The sequence below is a fragment of the Catharus ustulatus genome, chromosome 4, assembly GCF_009819885.2.
Source record: "Catharus ustulatus isolate bCatUst1 chromosome 4, bCatUst1.pri.v2, whole genome shotgun sequence".
NCBI lineage: Eukaryota > Metazoa > Chordata > Aves > Passeriformes > Turdidae > Catharus > Catharus ustulatus.
In genome coordinates, this window is record NC_046224.1 from 58,052,194 (window position 1) to 58,073,953 (window position 21,760).

The window sequence follows — 21,760 nt, forward strand, 5'->3', positions numbered from 1 at the left end:
CAAAGAAATGGGACATAGATTGGTCTTCTGAGATGAGAAGGATGGGTTCCTCAGAATGGTTTTTCCTTCCATTCTAAGTGTAATATTGCATGGGTATGCTGGAAGAAAGAAATGAAAGGTCACAAAAAGAACAAATTACATGACTGCATTACTGTTATCTGTGCAAAGAAAGTATTGCAGTGGCACCTTGCAATTTTGTATCTGGTTTGTTGTTTTTCTTTTTATAAACATATTCAAATACTAGGGAAGAACATGCTTATTTTACCTTCTCTGCAGTCTGGGTTTTGCAGCAAAGGTTCTTCTCAGAGTTTCTAAGCTTTAGGCTTTAACCTGTACCAAGGAGTAAAGGTGGTGGAAACCGAGGTAGAAATGTCAGGACAAACTGTCTGGGATCCTTGGGCGGAGGGCATGGAAATAATGATGGGGGGAAATTGCTTGACTGGTATTAAAGTCAAGGATAATTTATGAACAGCACCAAAATTGTCTTTTCCAAATAAAACTTACTTGCATAATTCAATTATTTTTATTTTATTTCTATAGGCCTTTTTATTTGAGGTGGGATGGGACTTTGAAAATCATTTAGCTTGTCCTGAGGGATTTACCTCATAAACAATATACCACATGCAAAATAATTATATAGTACACAAAAAAATTAGAGAATAGTAGGAGACCTTTTCAGTTATGCTTCTTTCTTTTGTGCAGTTCTGCTCCTGTACAGTTCCTTAATCTTTCATTTCATGTTTACAACTGTTTTTCTCAGTAGGCACCCTTCCTCATACATAGAAGTCTCAAGCCTCTCTGGAGACTGTATTTAAACATTCCTGCCTGAGTTCCAGGTCATCAGCTCAATAGACCATTCCAAATTATCTTGTTTTATATTTTGCTGCACATCAAGAGCCTTATCAGGGCCATGTGACATGACACAGCTGTGCTTTTCTAACTGTTTTAGACAGAAGGGAAATGAAACTTTTGAAACAGTAAAATAAAATATTGAAATAAAAGGGGAAAAAAAAAGAAAAAGGTAAAATCTAAATAAAAGGAGAGTGTCTGAGAGTGACTCTAGGGTATACTGATGCAAAGGGCTCTGACTGCCAAAACAGATCAGAAGATGCGTTTCATATAGTGCACCCTGCAACACATTGAAGTGTTTTTTTCTTTCTATAACTGCTTTTTACCTAGGTTTCTCAGCTAGCACACATCTGTTGCTCAGGGATTGCACCTTTACAGTAAGAGCTCATCTAATATCAGGTCTTTTAGGGGCCAGTTCAAGAAGACATGAAGGAAGCACAGTTTGATTCCCTTTCTCCTTTTATATCTTTAAAATATGACAGTGCATTGTGCAGAATTCCGGGAGTAGAAGCAGCTCCAGCTAGAGTTTAACACTTTATTTCTTTGGCTTTTTTTTACATTAAGCTTTGGCATAATTCTTTTCATGCCTCAGCAGGTGTAAGTCCAACAATTAGAGGCGGCTCCTGGAATGATCTTCAAGGACAATTGCCTGTGTACTTTTGGAATAAGGGAAAGAAGGGGAATTATCTTTTTGGCATTGCTAAACAGAATCAGTAACTTTAAAACTATATTTGTTTACCTGTGCACTTCCACATAAAGTCATCCTCAGATGTATAGTGAATTTTTAGGAAGCTTTTGACTCTTACGTGCATATTAAAAAACAGGGCATGGGAAACTGTCCTGTACTTTGGTTAAGTAACAGGTGAACAGGGAGCTGAGACAAAGATTTGCTATAATGCTACACATTAGCCACTGTTTCTTCCAGCAATTTCGTTCAGCTCTTGGAAATGTTTCCCTTTACTATAACAGGCAAATATCTGAATAGTCGTCAGTAAATTTACATTGCATAGTGAGTTAAATTTGCATTGCATAGTGGGTTAAATTCTCGGTGGGGAAGGAATGGTTACTAAGGCAACAGGAGAATGCATTGGATACCTGTTATTCAAGACTGTAACCTCATGCTCATTACCTATCACATTGTTTTTTAATAATCCTCTAAAATGAATGTTGCCAGAACCACCTTACTTCGACCTAAGTAGCAGACATGAACTAATGTGAAAAAAACTTGCAGCTACTATCAGTATATTAAGATACTTCTTGAGAAGTAAAGAACTTTTTATCTGAAGAACAACTTTTGCTTCAATGGAATAAGAAATATCCAAAAAGCATTTGTAAACATAATTCTGAAAAAGTTCTGATCTCCTTCAGAAAACAGCAGGGCATATTGTGATTTCCTGAAAAAACCTGTGAAATTAGCAAAACAAGAAAGGACTGAAATATCCACTACCCCTTAGTAAAAACTGAGCACTGACAGGTCAGAACTGCCTGCAAGAGAAGATTAAGAGCATATGGCTGTACACATTGTTGAAGACTATGAGCAATATGAAATGTTTGAAATGAAAGTGGAGCAATTGTGTCTCTCTACATTTTTCTCTCATGTTAAATGAGAATGATACATTAATTATGAGAATATATTATCAGAACGAGAATGTTTATGCTAGTTTTGGTCTACGGTAGTTAACTGAGATCAGGAATATTATGACAAGAACTTGCAAGAAGTAGTACACTTCACAAAGCTCTTAGGACACCTTTATATAACCTCCCACAAGATCACAGAATTAAAAACACATAGAAATTCATCCTTAAGCTTACTCAAAACTCTCCCATTCAGAAATTAAATGTCAACAGAAATGGATGCTTTAACTTGAATAAAAAATGCATATACTTTAAAAATGTTTCCTTGAGAGTGAAATATTTTCCCTTCAGAATCATCAGATTGTGTTATTTCATTTAATTTATACTTTTAAACCACTCTAATATAAATACGTGATATACAAAATGCGCATGACACACATGAACACGGTGTTTTATTTTAACAGCATATAAATTTGACAGTGCAATTGACAATGTCTGTTCATGGAAAGCATAGCTTGCCTTCCTGTTTCTTGACACACTACCAGAAAGAGGTTAGGGTCAGCTGGATCATCTCTGTTTTCTACTTCAGTAACCTATCAGAAGGCAAGGTATTACATTACTCTTTCTGTAAATTAGGCCATAAATGCCCAATGTTTTCATAATTTGGAAGTAGGCGTTTAAGTCTATCACATTTCCTCATCCACAGATTTCACACCTTTGCAGTCTCCGTGTTCCCAAGTATAACTGAGACATATCTACCATCCATCTAAAAGAATTGTGCTATTGAAGTAAAGGATCTCATTGTCTGCATCTAAATGAGCCTATGAAAGAGGGAGCACTCAGTAACTGAAACAGAAGGAAATTGCCTGTTCTGAATTACATTTTACAGACAAGTACAAAGAACAGATTTGATCTTACATTCATCAATCTGGTTAAAAAAAGAAATATATATATTTTGCTTAAGCTAAAATCTCACATCCTATAATACCTTTGAATTTAGCTGTATGAAATCACAGTGACTTGTATGCTCCCTATAGGACCACTTTGGCCTAAACAGTAGAATCATTCAAACAGCTCAAAAAGTCATTGCAGGAAAAATTATGTATGTAGTATGAGTTCCAGACTTTTTCTTTTGCTTTTATTAAATTCTTGTAAATATTTAATTCTGTAAAGGCAACTGTCACATCAAACATGAGTTTTAAGTAGCATTTGAAAACTCTAAATCCTTGTTGGGCTCTTTAAATTACTTAGCCCACATCCCAAAGCCAGTGTGGAAGAAGCAGATACCTTAACAGAGCCTTCCTGGAAAATCATCACTTAGATAAGAAATTGCTTACTTGGAATAACTAATGGTAGAAATTTGTTAGACCCTTGCTTATCTCTTTGCATTATAATTGGCTAGTTTTGGATCTTTTGAGTAACTGGTCACTTTCTACCTAAAACCTTTAAGTAGTTGGATAGTTTTCAATCCTTGTTATTATTGGTTCATTTTTTAAGGCATCCCAATCCTATCAAAACCCCATTAGTACCCCATGTGTTCAGCCTGCTGCTTGGACCTCCCTTCGCAGATGGAATAAAGTCTGTGGAAATGTCATGGAGCATTCTCAGTGTCTTTGCTGGCTAAGAAGTCATGCAAGTGAAGATGAAAATCACAAAAGAGCTGATAGCCTAGGCTTTAGGTATTGCTTGCATCCAAGGACCTTGTGGCTAAAATCTGCCTGAAGCAGCCAGGGGAAGCTGTTCCATACGGAGCATTTTATCCAGGCTTGTTGTAGCAGTCTGGGTCAGAACCCAAGCCCTGGCAGCCACAAGCCAGGAAAAGGCTTGGGATGCTCTGGAGCTGTTATTCCTCAATAGAAACACTCACAGGCACAGCAGTCAGGGGCAGGGATGCCAAAGAGCACTCACAGAGGTTGTGCTTCCCAGATTTACTTTAATAGTTTGTCTTGCACAGTGATGGAAACTTGGGAAGTGGCAGCACAAAATTTCTTGGTAACTTAGTAACTGGGATCATTTGAACTCTGATTGCCTGCCAGTGAGTATGACAGCCATCAAAGAAAAACAGAAAGTGAGAGAATACCAAATAACTGTAATCAAGTAAGTGGGGCTTCTCAATTCTATGTGATGTGTGCAGGTTATTATTTGCACTGAGAACTAAAAAGAAATATGAACAGGGCTCAGCAGAAAGCACCAGTGTGGATTTTCTTTTGTCAGAGATTAATTGAATATTTAGAGCCACAGTCCTGCAAAGGCATGACATCTGTGACTTGTCACCTGAACTTCTCACTGCATATCTGGAAGTCTCTTCAAGACAAGAGTCCTGCAGCTTTTTGGCTTTTTTATTTTATTTTTTTTTTAATCTCTTATTTTTGACATTACTACTCTAAGGAAACAGGTCACCCTTTAGTTCATTTCTGTATTAATTCAGTTTATTTTAATTAACTTTAGAATTGATGTCTAAGAAAATAACATCAGGTAGTTGAAGGGGCTTGGGACTTTGGGGGTGACAGGTTAGTTTTGTTTTGGTTTTTTGGTTTTGTTTTCATAAAAATCAGAACAAACAATCTGGACTGACAATCTTGTTCTTTTTAAAGGGTTACTTTTTAAAGTACAACACCACCAAGTTTAATGAAGTGGGTCAGTTAAACCAGTGTCTCTCTGTCTCTTATGAAAATCTATCTAGTGAAAGTCTGGGGTGACTTTTGGAAGGAAAAAAGTGTTTGAAACAATTTTTAATAAATATCACCCAATTCTGGAATTTAAAAATTTAAATATGCTAATAATATTCTTGATAGTTTGAAAATATTTCTTACATTCTTACTCAGGAAAAGAGCACCATCTACTGATCACTACTCTGAAATTCCTATATGATGTTTCCCTTGAGTGCATTTTATTTGTGTGCAACATCATAAACTTAACTCCAGAAGTTCTGCATGACTCTTGAACCCATGTGAAAGAAACACTGTGTATCTTCAGCCATCAGCTAATACCACTGTGATATCTTACTGTTTTAGTAGCTAGCAACACCGTGGCAGCAGGAACCAAGCTCAGCTTCAGATCCAAGGCACAGAGGTCCCCAGTGAGGTTTCTCCCACTTCTGTCCCACAATCCAGGGGTAGAGCTTGTTGGTGCACTCAGGGCCTTAACTGCAGCAAGATAGCTTAGCAATAAATAGGTTTTCTTTGCTCGTTTTTCTGCACTTTTGTTAGGATTTGAGTTCTTAAAAAGCCCTAGTGCTGTTCTGAGAAACAATTTCAGAAAACTGGTGTGCTGGTGATTGCTGTCATCCTATGAGTGATGGGACTATTTCCCCAATGTCTGATGTGATTGTGATGATTGTCTCTAAACCAGAATGTGAGGAGTTGAACCAGGAGTTCCCACAGTTGCATGCACAGCTACAGCTTGAAATGCCAGCTAAATCTCCATGACTGGCACCCATGCCCTCTGGGTCTGGCACAGAGTGGAATTCATTACTTATCTATTATCTGCTCATGCAGTTATGCCTCTTCATGAGATAATCTCTCACTGGAGAATTCCTCATATATTATCTGCTTCTCATATAATGCCCTTTTCAGGCCACAGCCCAGTGGCTAGAGCTGAAAGGTATCATTACTCAATAATTGCTTGCTTGACTCAGCCTCCAGTTTTGAATTCCCAATCCCAGGGACATGTGATCATGGGAACATCTCAACTGGCTGGGAGAGGAGCTGTTTAAAGAACATTTCTAGCTGTTGCTACTCCAGGGTAAAAACTTAAAATCATTACTCATTTGCATTCAAGATATTTCACTACCCTGCCTACATATAAATTATCAGTCTTTTGGGTTTGAGGGTTTTTTTTCATTATACACTGCGGTTCAATTATCTTTTTTTTTTTTTTTTTTTTTTTTTTTTTGTCATTTAAAGTATTTCAAATTCCCACAGTTGGTTTGTTGTAGGAGCAACCCATTGCTATTATTTTGTACATAAAGAAAATTTTGCTTGTATTTTCTGTTTTCTAGCTATTCCTCAAGTTCCTCTGAGACCCTCCCCTTGTTCCAACTTGTGGAGTTACTCTAGAGAGGGATAAGCCGTGATTCATAGACTGAATTAGAACATCCATCAGGAGATCATGCCATAAGAAAAAGAACCTCTTTCTCATGTTATTGGAAATGCAGAAACAATCTTCACTGGAGTGGGGCCTGGGTCCTGCACTGTTGCGTCACCCTGGGATTGTGACAGACCCCTCAATTTGAACTTATGATTCATGCTGTCCTTCAGCCCTGCTGCTCAGCAACCTTCTGTAGGTTTATCTCTTCTGGTACCTCCTGGGGCTCATGTTCCTCATGCTCTAAAGTTTCCTCCTTTCTGCTATGGAGCACTTTTAGAAGAAGGGAGTGCTCTGGAATGCACTCTGGAGCTCACTCTGGGCCCAGTACTGTCTGACATCTCCCTTTTCCAGCAGGTGCTGAGGATTGCTTCCTCCACGGCAGCAGAGGAAAGCGCACACTGCAGGTCAGCTGAGGGCTGGCAAGAAGGGCTAAGCCGCTCTCTCTGCCTCTGACAAATCATTCACACAAAGCCATGCAGACTCCAGTGTGCAGAATCAGCTTTGGCTCTCAGAGAGCTGTGTGTAAAACCTGACTTTGGGAGGGTCAATACAAACTGCCATAAGCCAACTATCTCTTCTAGTCATAACTACATTTGAAAATTTGGCCTTAAACAATTTGACTCACACGATGAGTCAGGGATGCCTTCTGTTTTTCTGTCAAAAATGTAGTAGGCTATTGATCTGAGAACTACAGAGGGCCTTTGGGATGCAGCCACTAAGAGGAGAGAGAAGGCACTGGAAGTTATTATGAAAAGATGTTTTCAATAACTTTAATTAACAATACACTGCTCCTCCACAAGGAAAGATATGAGATGAAAGGCTACCTATTTTTTTTTTGAGGCAATTACACTTGGTATATTGAAAGGTCGTAAGTTCTACTAACTTTTTAACAACCTGACTGCCCCGCAGTTCTGATTTCTTATCGCATATTGTACAATACATGTCCAGTGCATAATACATTCTGTATCTATTGTGTACTATAATAGTGCATGTCTCCATGGCAAGACAAAAAAGTCCTGGATAATTACAGCTTCTCAGAAATCTTGAAATCACATCACAGATTATAAAAGATATTTTACTAAAGCAAAGTAAAGAAATTGGGCAGAACTAAAACCAAAATGTAGAGATTAAACACAATAAAACTGTAACAGGAATTTTAATAGATGGTTTTATGGCTCCATCTGGTGTTTATTTTACAAAATTTCTAGATCAAGGAAGTAGGATTCCCCTTCCAGCTACATACGGGAAATAAAGAGTGGTGTTAGATGGTTAAACATATGTGTCTTGAGGACTTACATTCAAAGTTGTATATTATTTGTTGTGAAAGTAAAAGAATACTTCTTAAAATTAATTTTTATATCCTGTATATTAATATATCCTATATATTAATTAAAGAATTTTCAGCTCTAAGAAAGGCCTTCTATGGTAAACTTATAATTTCTCCTTAGGATACCAATTAGAAAGACAAAGTACTATTCCTTCCTACTAACCTTGCTTTGCTTACATCCTCATGATGCCTGAATCAATACTGCTGCTTTATTCAAATATACTCTCAAATACTTGCAACACAATTATCACAAGTTTCCACATCAAATATTTTATTGGTGCTGCTTTCTGATCTGACAATAACATGTTTACTGCCTGTAGAGAAAAGCCACCTGCTTCACAGTGGCCCTCCAGCAATATCAGCCACTTCTCTCACACTGGGGCAAATTTTGTCCAGGTACATAAACTCATGTGGATATCAGAATAATAAATTATTTGTTAGCAATTCTCAAAATATCGTGACATAATACCCTTCTTTTTCTACTGGGCCTAACATAGAAAACACCCTTGTCCTAACCCAGCAAACTTATTGTAAAAGCAGGATAAATCAAATGTTATCCTTTAAAAAAAGTATTCTCAATTTCCAGAGTGAAGTATATATATAGAGCACATGCACTCTAAAAACAGTATTAGATCAACATGAATGCATCTTCAAATATGATTTAGTAATTGAGAAGATCCATATTACCGGCAGACTCCATTCCGGACTCCGGCCATAATCCGGTCCGGGTTTTCGATGTTACACGCTGACTCCATTCCGTAGCTTAGTCCCGGATGGAATTCCCGAGGATAAAAGATAAATTCCGTATTTTTAAGGCTTCCCTTGGCCGGCGGGAGCCGGGATGTGCTCAGCTACCTCTTCCACCCAGCACTGCAATACTGGAATTTTCTCAAAAATATTCAGCGGTGCCATCTTGAGAAAAAAATACAACTCGGCAACAAGCAGGGCAGAATCTCACTTTTATCGTAGCAAATAAGCCATAGTTTTGAAGATTGCGTTCCATATCCACAAAAATTCAAATAAATAAGAATCCATGGATACCAACATCAAAAGCTGGTCTTTAAGTCCTCAGGATATCAAATTCAATCCTTCCAGCGTGGTCTGTCTATTTTTCTGATGAAAACCGCGAATGCAATGGGAGCAACAAAGGCTTAATACCTTTAAAATAAGGCAGAACCCAGTACATTCTAGTCAATTCCATACTGTAGAAATTTAAAATATCAGCTCAAAAAATGCACATACTGCTGAAAAAACTGTCAAAGTTCTGAATTCTAACAAGATCCTTTAAATAGCAAACACAAGGTGAAAGTTCCCTGTAACAACAATGAATGAAACACCGCAAGGAACGAGCAGTGCCAGGACGAGGGCAGATCTCAGGGTCTGCAGTCACACAGGGCAGTTCAGCCTGGTGGAACCAGCACAACCTCCCTGCAGCATTGTCCTGCTGTGTCCAACCGAGAGCCAGTTGGGAAAATGTTACTGCCCTCAGGAGGAGATGCAAGCAAGGGAGAAAACAGGAACATGGCAAGAGAAAATCAGTATTGCTGTCAATTTTTTCATGTGATGCACAAAAAGTACATTAGCATTACTGAGAAGAACAGTTTGTTATAGATAATAACCGAATCAAGTCGAATTAAATATAGCAAAACAGCAATTTTTATTTTTGCGACCGAAAATACGGTCCTGGGAAGCCACAAGCGAAAATCCTGACAGCACCGGCCCAGGAAATTGGTGCTAGGTGACACACATGCTGATCTGACCTCTACTGCATCAGATCCCCCTGTATTCACACTGCCATCCCAGGGAGCCCAGTTTTTATACAGTTTTCTGGCCTGAGGCGAGAGTTTCCTTTGTTTCTGCTGCGGATTCTCATATTCAGATTAAATCCTTTTCTGGGTGCTGCTCTGGACAAAGGTCCTTCCTGTGCATCGCTGAATCCTGATGAGGACTGTGTCTGCTCCGTATTGAGGTGTAATTTGCCTTGGGAGTGCTGGATTTACGGGAACTGGCATTGATATGGAGGAACTCCCAGGAACCTCCTGGCTGTCTGATATGTGGTACTTGACATGTTCTTTATCGATGATCTTTTCCTGTTCGGTTGTCGAATGGTTTCAGGATCGTTGAGCTAGGTTTGTTGATATGCTAATTAAGGCCTTTGTCTATGGCTCTGGGTGCTGGTGGCAGTGATTCTTTTTATTTTATTTTATTTCATACAACCTACTTATATTATATAAACACGAATTATAACAACATATATTACAACTTTATACATATTGGAGTGAAATTCTGTTTCTTTACGTCTTCTAACAGGGTCATTTAATTGAAAATAACTGAGTTGTTCAAAGTTTTTACTCATGCAGCTGAAGCAGAGTCTGGCTGTTTATTTCAAATACAACCTGAGCGTATTTCTTCTGTAGGTAATACTATAGAACACTAAGCCTTTACATTCTCTAGAGAAAAAAAAAATCACTCTGTTTAAATATCTCACATCAGAGTAATCTGTTCTTCAAGAAGCATCACCAGTGCTAGGCTTAGATCCACATGATCATATTGCTAAACCTCATTAGAAAAGGCTAATAGCCATACAAACAGGGTGCTGTGGAAGTACCTTAATTAATGAATTTTAAACTGAATGTGTTTGATGGAATTAATTTTTCTGCTCTGTTCAGAAGTGCTTCTAAAGACAATACCCAGCAATATAAAATGAAAGAAATATAAACCATAGTCCTCTTCATAAAAGGAGCTCTTTTCATCTGTAGGCCCAGAACATGGTGGAGCTAAAATGGAAACAGGATAAAAACCAGCCCTGCTCAGGGCAGGAGCTGTTTGTTGAGGCAAACACAGAATTTCTGTTTCTGTGTGTGAACCAAGCATGTCAGAAGTATCAAATCAATGTCAGAAATGAGACTGGGGTGATTATCATGTGAGACAAACTTACTTGGCCAGATCCCACACAGAGCCCAGTGATGAACAAGTTTTCAGACTTTTTTAAAGTGACTTCACCACCTCCACCTGCTTCACTTTTTAGTCTCCAACGACAGACTGGTGTCCATAAGATGACAAACACTAGATTAAAACTTTCCCACCTCTGTGACAAAATACTTTTCCCAGTGCCAATCACCTTTGCTCTGGTCACAGCTGATTTTGAAATGGGGTTTATTTATTCTGAAAGAAGTGATCATGCAAAATGTGCCTCTATCTACATGCCCTCCTTACAATCAGGAAAGCTTAATTTTAGAAAATTTAGCATCCAGCAATATTCAATGCTATAACAACGTGCTAAAATACTCCCTGCATCTAACAGAATTTGTTTTAAAAAATTTGCTATTCTGGTTACTGCCTGGATCCTGCTCACCTCAAGTTTGGTGCTTGTACAGTGAACTAGAGAGTGCATTAAAATCCTGATTATGCCAAAGCAGCTCTCCTATTTTTCACTACTGTTTATGTCAATCAGGAAAACTTGGCTAAGGCAGGCTTGCAGAATTTGGCCCAGAGCTTTTCAGCTCCTCCAGGATTACCCAGTTTTGGAAAACACAACTATATGCTTGCATTCTCCTGATTAGGAGGTTGTACTTACAAATCAATGTTCTGGCCACTAGAGCTGTAACAGATTTTGAATTTCAGGACAACCTTTTAAGTTTTTAGGTTATGATCGGGGGTTGTCCCTGAAAGAAGATTGAAAAGAAGCACGCAGGTATTTGTGGAAATTCAGAAAAGCCACAGAGATTTAAAATTAATAGTGATGTGGAAATTAATTGGCTTCTGCTGAGACAATCAATTTAGCAGCTGTTTGTAGGTGCCATATAAAAAAGGAAGTCTTGAAAATACCCATTTAACATTATTATAGGTGCGTCTCTTTCCTGTGATGCATTTGGCCATGAGAGAACAATGAACCTTGGCAGAGAGCTGGAAGTGTCCTGTCCAGTTGTGTTACCTGGAAAATTGGGGTCCTCTCCCTGTCGATGGTGCGATGGATGTACACTTCCCCATTGACATCATCTTCTGTGGAAAACAATCCAACCTCTGGAGCCTCATTCACCCCAGGTCCACTGATTAAATACTTCAGTGATGTATTAAATGATCTATTATTGAACAGCTTTTGGAGAGAGAAGTAGGACAGTGCAACATGAGCAGGGAAGATAAAACAGAAATAAAACTAATTTAGATCAATTCTCTTTCTGCCCCTCTCCCCTTTGCAGATGGGGCCTCTTTTGGTCTCAGCCAACCCCACTGCACCACTCCCACTTCATCATCTTCTTTCCCCTGAGTGCTCTTGTAGCTTCCCACTGGAAGGCCCAGTAAATCCCTCCCACCTCACAGTGCTACCCATCTCTGTGGAACTTACACAAGTCTGGATGAGTAAGTTTTTTAAATGTTGTTTGCACACTTCTTGCCCTTCTGCTCCCTGTGATATTTTATTGTACAACCTGAGTGATGAGTGCCTTGCTGAGCTTCAGGCAGCACTTTTTCCTACAAGGTGCTTTGTACCTTTCCAGCGTATTTGGGGAATGGTCCTTTGTCCTCCTCTTGAACCTCAGTGGTGGTGATAATCCAGGCCCTTTTTGTTCGATTCAGATTTAGTAATTAAGAATAATGTTGAGTAGCCAGTACTTCCTGACAAACAAGCTTTCTGCATGCCTCAGGGGCTTGAATGTACTTGCAGAACACCAGAGTGCAGTAGATAACATTCAGAAAGTCAAAAATAAAATAGGTTTGGGTTGGTTTTTCGGGGTTTTGTGGTTTAGCTTCTCCTCCCCACACCCCCACTCATAAAAGCATAATAGTTGCATTTATAACTACCAGACTGAGCTCTTCCTTCCACTAAAATATGCCATCCACAGCAACCACCCTTTACACTCTCTGACCCAAAATGATTCAGCATTGGCTGATGCAAATGGAATAGTTTTACTTTAAAGGGGAAAAAAAAAATGGCACTCTACTAAATGTCACAGAGGGAATTCGTAGCATGTAGGAAAATAACTGTGTAGAGCAATGTTGAGCCAAGACTGTCTAACACATGTTGTATTCATTATAGCCTGAGCATAATAACAACATTCTTAATGAACCTTATCCCCCTGTGAAGTCGCTGTGGAGGCATTATAACCACTAAAAGCCTTGTTTGCCCTGTCTGGTTTCTGACGTGCTCAGGCTGGAGTCTAATGTCATCTCAGTGTTCTGATCCTGATCACATGGGGAAGGCTTCAGTACTAGGAATAATTAGTTATTAGCAGTTCATTTGCTCTTTCCAGGGCAAAGCTCATTTGTGAGACCCTTGGAAGAGTCAGTCATTCTGGAGGACAAGGAAGCCCAGCCCTGGCTCTCGAGGCACAGCCATTGGAATCTCTGTGTCATTTCTGTCAGCTCTTACTCAAGGAGGGAAGAACAACGCATCAGCTCATCAGCTTTGGGACACCCTGAAATTCTGAAATTCAGGAGGAAGTGATCTCGAGTCTGGGTCCGTATCAGGGTTTGGCCAGAAACAAACAAACAAACAAACAAACAAAAAAAAAAAAAAAAAAAAAAAAAAAAAAAGAAAAAAAAGGGGTGTTACTTAGTATCTTTCTGTGCTTTTTTCCTTGAAGAGGGTAGGAGATACTTCTTTACTTCACCAAGAGACCGACTTTCTGCAGGAAGGTAGAAGCTACATGTTTTCTATTCAATTCAGCATTGGAGCTTTCTGGGAACTGAGACATAATGTGACTTTGTGACTTAACTTCCTTTCAGGGTAGAGTTCCCCAACAGCTCAAAAATACATATATAAGGTTTTTTGTTTTGCTGTTTTGTTTTTTTGGGGGGGGTTATTTGGTTTGGTTTGTTTTTTATGGGTTTTGGGGTATTTTTTGTCTGCCGTGGGCGCGGCTCCCCTCAGGCCGGGCTCGGCCCTCAGCCATGGCGGGGGGGCGGGCCCGGAAGGGGAGCAGCCTCCGCCCGCCTGACTTCCCTGGCTGTCGGGCGGGGCGGCAGCGCGGGCAGTGGCTACTATGCTGCAGTTCTTGGTAAGGCTCCGAGGCGCGGCACCGCCGCCATGGCACGGCACGGCACGGCCGAGGGAGGAAGGGCACGGTGTCCCCGGCGGCGCGGCCCCGTGTGTGTCCCGCGGCAGCCCGGCCCTGTGTCCCGACACGGGGCCGCACCGCAGCCCGGCCCCTGTCACCGGGCTCCTATCCCTGGGCGGTTTCCCTTCTCCCGCTCCTTCCCCTCGTCCCCCTCGCTCTGCAGAACGGTGCCCTAACGCTGCTCTGAAAATGGAGCTCCGCGGCTTGGTTCTCCTCCGAGTCGTGCTGTTCGTTTGCTTTGGAGGTTCTGCTTGCTCACGGTGGTGCTCTCCTTGCTGCTCAGATTTCTTTGTGTAAGCATAAATGCCTCTCGCCTTTAGTGAGAGCAGGCTTGGCATTTTGTACACCCTTAGAAATGTAGAAACAATCCGCTGCACATGGGGATTTTTATATAGGGAAGTTAAGGCAAGGGGTCGCGTTTCATTACTGCCCCGAAAAAAAGCAGAATTATCAGACTGGATATTCGACTTCATCTTTCGTTGGGGCCAAGATAATTCAGGTGGCTAATGAGTTTCATAGCAGATGTTGATACAGAGCAGGAAGTGATGGCCTACTGTAGGCTGGGAGAGTCTTGCCTGTTTTTGTAGAATAAATAAATGAGGCCTATTTCTCATCCCAACTTCATAATAACAAGTATTAAAGCCTCAGTCACTTCTGTAGCTGTTTATCATCCCCTCTCCACTTCAATGAAAACCTTCAGAAGGCTGAATATGGTTAGCCTCTCTCAAAGTTTATGTGCTTATCAGCTCCACTGCTTTCTGCTAAAGTTTTTTGGGTTTTCGTTTGGTTTTTTGTGTTTTGCTAGATAAAAATACTTTATAATTACAACTTCCCATTAGTGTGTGACAGTTAGACAAATGATGTACTAATTCTGGGTTTCTTCCCTGCTTGAGTGTAGATTGGATGTTTGACTCTTGCTCTGCCTGGTTAGGGCTGTAGAAGAGAGATAAAGGAATAATCTCACAAACCTTGTGTTTTTGCAGTCCAGAGTTAAGCAATAAATAAGCTATTTGTTTTCAATGCATCTTGAAGTGCTGGGTGGAAATTGGAAGACCCTGAACTCTCATCAGCCCTGTTGTTTTTAATCAACATGCACATTTTCATTTGCTATGTGTTTTCCTTCCCATAAAATTGAAGACTTAAGTAGTGATATTTTTTTCCCCACTGCTTGAATTGTCAGCTCTAAAAATAAGTGCAACTGGATGCAGTGCTGGACTTTCCAATAAAGGAGTACACTTTTAGGGAGTACTGATCTCAGTACTGTGTCTACTGAGTAAGGGTTATCTCACAACAGAATATGACACGTATTGGAAAAGCCCCAGGATAAATGCCTAGAACACTGCTAATAAACAAGGATCTGGTTTGTGTTTCCAGGTGGCTTCCCAGAACTGCTAAAGATACAGGAAATTCTCCTCTGCTAGAGTGATGCTCTGAATTAAGAGGAATCACAGGTCTGGTCTTTTTATCAGTGCATTATTTTTTAGTATCTCCTAGAGTACCTACCTAGCTGGTAATTGAAATTACAAGGGAATATGATAGCCAGGACAGTACAAAGAAGAATAATTATTCTTAAATTGTTAAATCTAAGCTTAAAAAAGTAATTTTAACAAGGAATAAGACCAGGAATGTGTCTAAGAAAATGCTGAAGTAACTTGCAGTCAGAGTTCATTTGACAGCTCTCAGCCAATTTTAGTTTTCTATAGATAGATTTTCAGCAATGCTGCTTATGGAGTCTGAATCACAGAAAAGATGAGCTGTGCTCTGTGCTGCTTTAGGCCTGGAAAAGCTGTCTGGTCAGTAAGTGATGGCAAAGTTGTTTTGTGGACAGTGGTTTTATTTTTCTTAAAATACTCTTATTTTGACAGCAGTTACCATGAGCAATAACAATTTTCTTAAATAGAGCTGGCCACAGCTGTTACAAAGAGTGATTTGTCTACTAACAATGAAAAAAAGCACAGTATTAGTAGTGTCCCTTTTCAAAACAGTTAAATGAGCTTTCATGGTATAGGACAGACTTATTTTGAAGTGTAACCACAAAAGTAAAATGTAGAATACTGAGGCGTTGCTGAATGAGTATCTCCTGGTTTGTCTTTGAAGAGAGGAGTTTCTTTCAGTCCAGAAGTGTTCTTATGCTTGAGGATTTTCCTCAGCTGGCAAACAGGGTCTGGGCCAGAAACTGTTTTGCTCTTGCTCTGCTGCCAGAGTGCATTTTATGGACATTCTTCATCAACTCTAAGTCTGCACAGTTGTCAGAAGAGGTTGTGCCCAGCTTCCAACCAACTGTACTGCCTTGGAGGAGCCCCTAGATCAGAGTGGATTTGGCTGAGAACTAATCTCTTGGGGTCAGAAGGGTCTGTCTGGTAGATGCACAGCTGTTGCTGCAGAAGAGAAGCAGCAGATTTACATCAGTTTAAGTTCATGTGGTGAAGTTGGTTTTTTTTAATTTCATACTAAGACATGTATGTCCCTTTCCAACACTGAGCATTGTTCTAGGGGGGTGTTGCTTAAGGCTTTCCCAGCATGGACCAAGAGCTCTGTGATATGTAGGTCCCTCCTGCTGTTTCCCCCATTTTTCTTGGAGTTACTGCCTTTGTTGGTGTGTAGAGAACCTTACAAGGATGAACACAACTTGATCCACATAGTCTTGGGGATGTGTATGGAATACAAAAATGTGTAGTATTTTGGAAATAATGGCAAGGTGTTTCTGGTGAGGAAGATCAGTAAAATTGCACCTCTCTGGATGAAAGATGAGAAATGAAATGGGAGCAGAGTTGAAACTCTTTAAATGACTTGCACTATTCTCTTTACTTTAGGCAATATGCTTTTGGTGGAAAGATGTTAACTCTTCACCCTTTCTTCTATTTTAGCTTGGTTTTACTCTTGGCAACGTGGTTGGGATGTATCTGGCTCAGAACTATGATGTGAGTATCCTGGTATTCTCAGAGATAAACCTGTCCTGAACTGAAAAGACATGGCTGTTTTCCCTCAATTAGAATTGAATCAGTCTTTATTTTGATGGTTTATACTTTTTAAACAGAATGCTGATTTTAGTTACAGAACTCAGACTTCTTCAGGAAGAATCACCTCGCTGAAAGAGTGGTCAGGCATTGGAATGGGCTGCACAGGGAAGTGATGGAGTCACCATCCTAGGAGGTGTTCAAGGAATGATTGGACATGGCACTTAATGCTGTGGTCTAGTTGACAAAGTGGTGATTGGTCAGAAGTTGGAGTCTCTGATCTTGTAGATCTTTTTCAGCCTTCATAGCAAAAAAAAAAAAATAGTGGAAGCAAAGCATCATCATCTCTTTGGTAGTGCAGTGCTTAAAACCTAAACTTCTGTTCAGACCTACAGTCCAGGCATCTACAGGTAAAGACAGGAGGAACAGAAAAGGTTTATCAATCACTCATGGCTTTTAACAGCATTAAAATACTGGTTTCCTGTCTTGGATAGCCTGTCTTCTTACAGTGTTCTCCACTCAGTATAATTGTTAACAAAAATCCTTAGACCTCTGTCTCCCAGACCGATAATGAAAACAAGTTTTGCCAGCTTTATTTGAAAATTCAATACTTTCTCCTACTTCAAAAAGTGTATTGACCTGCAATCTTTCTTTCCTTCTTTGCTCACAGTGAGAAAAGAAAGAGAACTTTATTTTTTCAGTTCTCAGTTAACAGAGTTTTCAATGTGAGAGGGCAGAGGAAAAAGATTGCAAGCTGAGCCTTCAAAACATGCTTTTAATTACTGCTGAATTAGCAGAGTCCCTTGTAAGAGCAGTGCTATTTACTTACTGGCTAGAGGAGTTAATAACATTTAACATATAAATATTTTTTTTAATTCTTATGCAATCTGTATTAGCCTTACTAAATAAACAAACAAAGTTGTCGAGGCTTTGGTGACATTCGTGTTTTGCTTTCCTCTCGTCTTCAGTATTGAAGTGATCTTGCTTTAAAAAAAAAATAAAATTCTTACATTTTGCTCTTTGTTTATGTGCAAACTCTGGTGATGTTTTTCTGTCAGTCAGTCCATCAAAAGGACTAATGAAAGGCTGGTGTTTCTGTCCAATAAATGTTTTACAGTGTTACAAAAACATAGTTATAATAATATATATGGATGTATTAATTTGTATCACAAGCATTGTATGGTGCTTTTGTGGCAGCACTGATAAAGTATTGCCACAAGAGGGGGACTCAGGCTTTTGATTTCCTAGAAGTGGTTCCCTGGGAATGCAACACTGACTTGCAGGATGAACATGGAAATTTTATTGCTGGTGTTGAAGATGATTGGTTTGAGATGACATTTAATATAAGCTTGTCACAATGAGGTCCTAATTCTGCAGCTGTACACACAATGTGCTTAGTAATAAGTACATGGAAGGTTCTGCTGACAGTGGTGGAGTTCTCCTGGTTTAGTTTAAATGTCAGGTGTGTTACAGGCTGGGCTCCTAATTTAATTTACTCAAACAGAGCCTAATTCTAAAATGGAAGGTAAGAGGAACTTAGGTTTCCAGTTCTGTGAGCCTCAGACTATTCAATAAGAGAACTGCATTCTGTTTGGATTAACTTCTGCTCTGTTGTCAGGTTACATATGAAGTAAAAACCCAGGATTTTATTTTATTTTTTTTTTTCACAGCTAGGAGTGGAAAGTTTGCTTTAATTTCATTTTAATCAGTTAGCTTGTAAAATCATACATTTTCACTTCCCAGTTTTAGCTAGTCATAATATTTTGCTATTAGGAACTTTAGCTTTTTTTCCTTTTCAAGTTATCGACATTTATTGTTGGATTATTTTATCAAAATTCTTTTATTTGTAAGAGAAAGCTGAAGGTTTGAAGCTCACAAGCAGTAAATTGAATTTTCATTTGAGTGTGAAACTGCAAAGGGGTGCCAGTTTGCAATGCAGTAGAATTCTCCATGAGAAATTTTGTTTCCCACAAGATGAACCAGGAGAACTATTTCTTAATAAATTTCTTGAGAACATATTTGATGCTCTTGAACATCTCTTTTCTCATGGGTTATGACCAATATAGTGCAATCTAATTTCCCCTTCAAAAGCCTGTTCATCAGTGTTTAAATCTGCTTATTCTTGGCAGTTTATCTTCTTTTAGTCAGGAAGCCAGGCTGATCATGCTGAATTTCCTGTAAAGTGATCTTTTTTCCTTCCTTCTGTTCCCATCACCACTGGCTGACTTATAGTCTTAATAATCTCAAGTATTTCCCAAAACCTTATGTGAAGTGCTCTCATCTGCTATTTGCCTTATACTGCTTAGATTTAATCACTGTGCAAGGTGACAGATACTGGAAATACCTTTTAAAAACCAGTTTAAAATTTATAGAATCTCTTGCTGTGTATATGGTATTGTCTTTCCTGATGAAACTCATGTAGCCCAGGATTTTTTGTTGTGTGGGGTTTGAATGTTTTGTTTTGTCTTTAAAGATTCCTAACATTGCAAAGAAGCTGGAAGATTTTAAGAAGGATGTGGAAGCCAAGAAGAAACCTCCTAACGACAAGTCCTGAAAGAGCAACATTCCCCAGGTCAACTCTGTGCACCAAGGATGCGATTTACCTTTCAGGCAGCAAGGGTCAAGTAGAGGGTTGGCATGGGAGGTTCCTCCACTCTTAGTCTTCTAGAACTGGAATATCCTTTTGGAAGGGCGGCCGTGAACTTTTCCTGGGACTGATTTTCAAGGGTTTCAGCATTTGGATTTGCAACTGATGCGTGATTAGATTATATTGTTTGTATTTTTCAGTATTTCTTTTCCTAATATTTTGTAACCTGTTTTTACCTGATCCAACTAGAGTGCTTTTGGTCCTGTTACAATGTGTACCTCACACTTGATAATACCCTGGCTCTTAGAATAGCACAAGAGAAATTAAATGCATCAAGAAGTAACTTTCAGAGTTTCTTGTCATTTGTTGTGAGCAGTGTGTCCTTAAGCCACACACACAGGAAAAGCAAAAAAAGCAGCCATTAAAACCCCTGGTGTGTGAGAAAACGCACATCCTATCATAGAACTCTTGTCTTCTTCTTGAAACCATAACTCTGCAAAACTCCTGTTGTAAATTCTGAAAAAAAAAGTTGCAATGATTTGAATAGATGTAAATTTTATTAATTCAAGAATCTCACTTTTTTCCCCCTTAAAATAGAAGAGTTCTATCAACTCTGTTACATGGCTTAAATGGTAGAGTCCCCTTTAGTCTTTTGCAGGATGTGAAGAGCAAAGAAAACTGCCAGGAATTTAATCTTCCTTTTATTAAGAATGCCTGGTGTTGCTGCAAAGAAGCACAGAGAATGACCTCTGTTCAGGCTCTAGATTAAAGCCTGCCTAGAGTGCTTCTCCATTAATGTTTTAATTAGGATGAGGATTGTGCCTTCAAAGTGGTTTGTCCTTTTACTATGTTTTCATTCTCATCATAGGAAAACTTTGGAGCACATGGTCTGTATTTGTCTCAGAAGAGACAAAATCAGAAGATGTGCTTTGATCTCTAATGGGTGTTTAGTCCATTAGGCAGGTCTAGAGATACTCAGAAGGAAAAGAACCCAAGCTCTGGGCACTAATTGTCTTACTTTGTCAGTGAAATGTGCTGTTTGATATAAACATAGCATCAAAGCTCTAAAGTACAGAACTCTCTAAGTACCCATTGTAATTTTCACCCTCTACACCAAAGCCTTTAATTTGGATATATCTGAGTGGGCTCCTAGTTCAGGAGTTCTCATTGGTGGATCAGTAAAGATGCATTTACAGAGGACCCTACACCAAACACTTGCATGCTTTGCCAAAGTTTGGTGGTGACAGAGTTCTTCCACAATGCTTTCCTGAAAAAGAGGAAATTATTCCTCATGCAAAGATCATCCTCCTTCCTAAGCAATATAAATATATATTAGGAATATTTCACCTGTAATTTCACCTCTGCTCTGAAATGTGTAGCTGACATAAAAGCTTTCAGTCTCTGCAAAAGGTTATTTGACAAGTTTAAAAGCCAGCTCAAGTCAGACAATCTTAGTAGTGATGCAACCAATTTTCTCTACAGCAAACACTCCAGGAATTCTGACAGGGAGAAATGGTTGTACCACCTAACCCCAGCTATAAGAAACCTTGTGGTAACAGCATGTGTGGAAGATACCAGAATGTGCTTCATGAAGGGATTTCTCTACTAAAGTACAATTATGTTCACCTTTTACTGAGTTAGTACTGAATGCTCTGCTTCTTGAGAGAGCTTCCCATTGCCTTTCACAGACTTCAGACCTCTGAAGGAATTGTCTTCCATGCACAAAAACCTTTCCATAGAGTGATAGTGCTGCACACTTGTGTTGATGTTTTCATGGACATGATCTTAACTTTCCCACAACTTCCTCTCCCTCCTCCCTTCAGCATTGAAAAATACTGTTTCTAACCCATTTGTTTTTCTTTGCTTGCCATATAAAATTATATTAGTGTTTAAATTGGGTTATTTCTTTCCTGGAACATTCTTTATGTTCTTCCCTTTCTTTACACGGGGATGTGAAGTGAAATAATATTCAAAATCTCTGTATTTGTTGCCAAACAGGCCAGTTACTCTTAACAGTGTTTTTGAAGCTTCAGCTAAGCATTCCAAGTAGATGTTAGAATTCATTTTTTTCCTATCATATTAGTTAGTGAAAATCCGCATCTGTAATGCTGTGGAGACAGTATATGTCATTAATATTAAAGACAGGATTTCTGAGATATTTCACACTGTTTGCAACACTTTGCAGCACTAAGATGGAAATCTTTGCTCAAGCTGAGTTTTTTCCTCCCACACAGTAAGCTGTAAATCTGGATAACATTATAACACATCTGGTGTGGATTTTGCAACTACTGTATAACACATTTTACCTAGTCTGAGGTTA

The 21,760-nt window shown here is 39.3% G+C and overlaps 1 protein-coding gene across 1 annotated transcript; it reads left to right on the top strand.

The window, feature by feature from the left end:
- Positions 1-13,731: 13,731 nt before the first annotated feature.
- On the top strand, positions 13,732-19,783 carry STMP1 (short transmembrane mitochondrial protein 1). The gene is made up of 3 exons (XM_033057769.1): positions 13,732-13,836; positions 16,764-16,817; positions 19,327-19,783. Exons 1-3 carry the CDS (start codon positions 13,822-13,824, stop codon positions 19,405-19,407), a joined length of 150 nt encoding a protein of 49 aa, XP_032913660.1. The 5' UTR covers positions 13,732-13,821; the 3' UTR covers positions 19,408-19,783.
- The last annotated feature ends 1,977 nt before the right edge of the window (positions 19,784-21,760 follow it).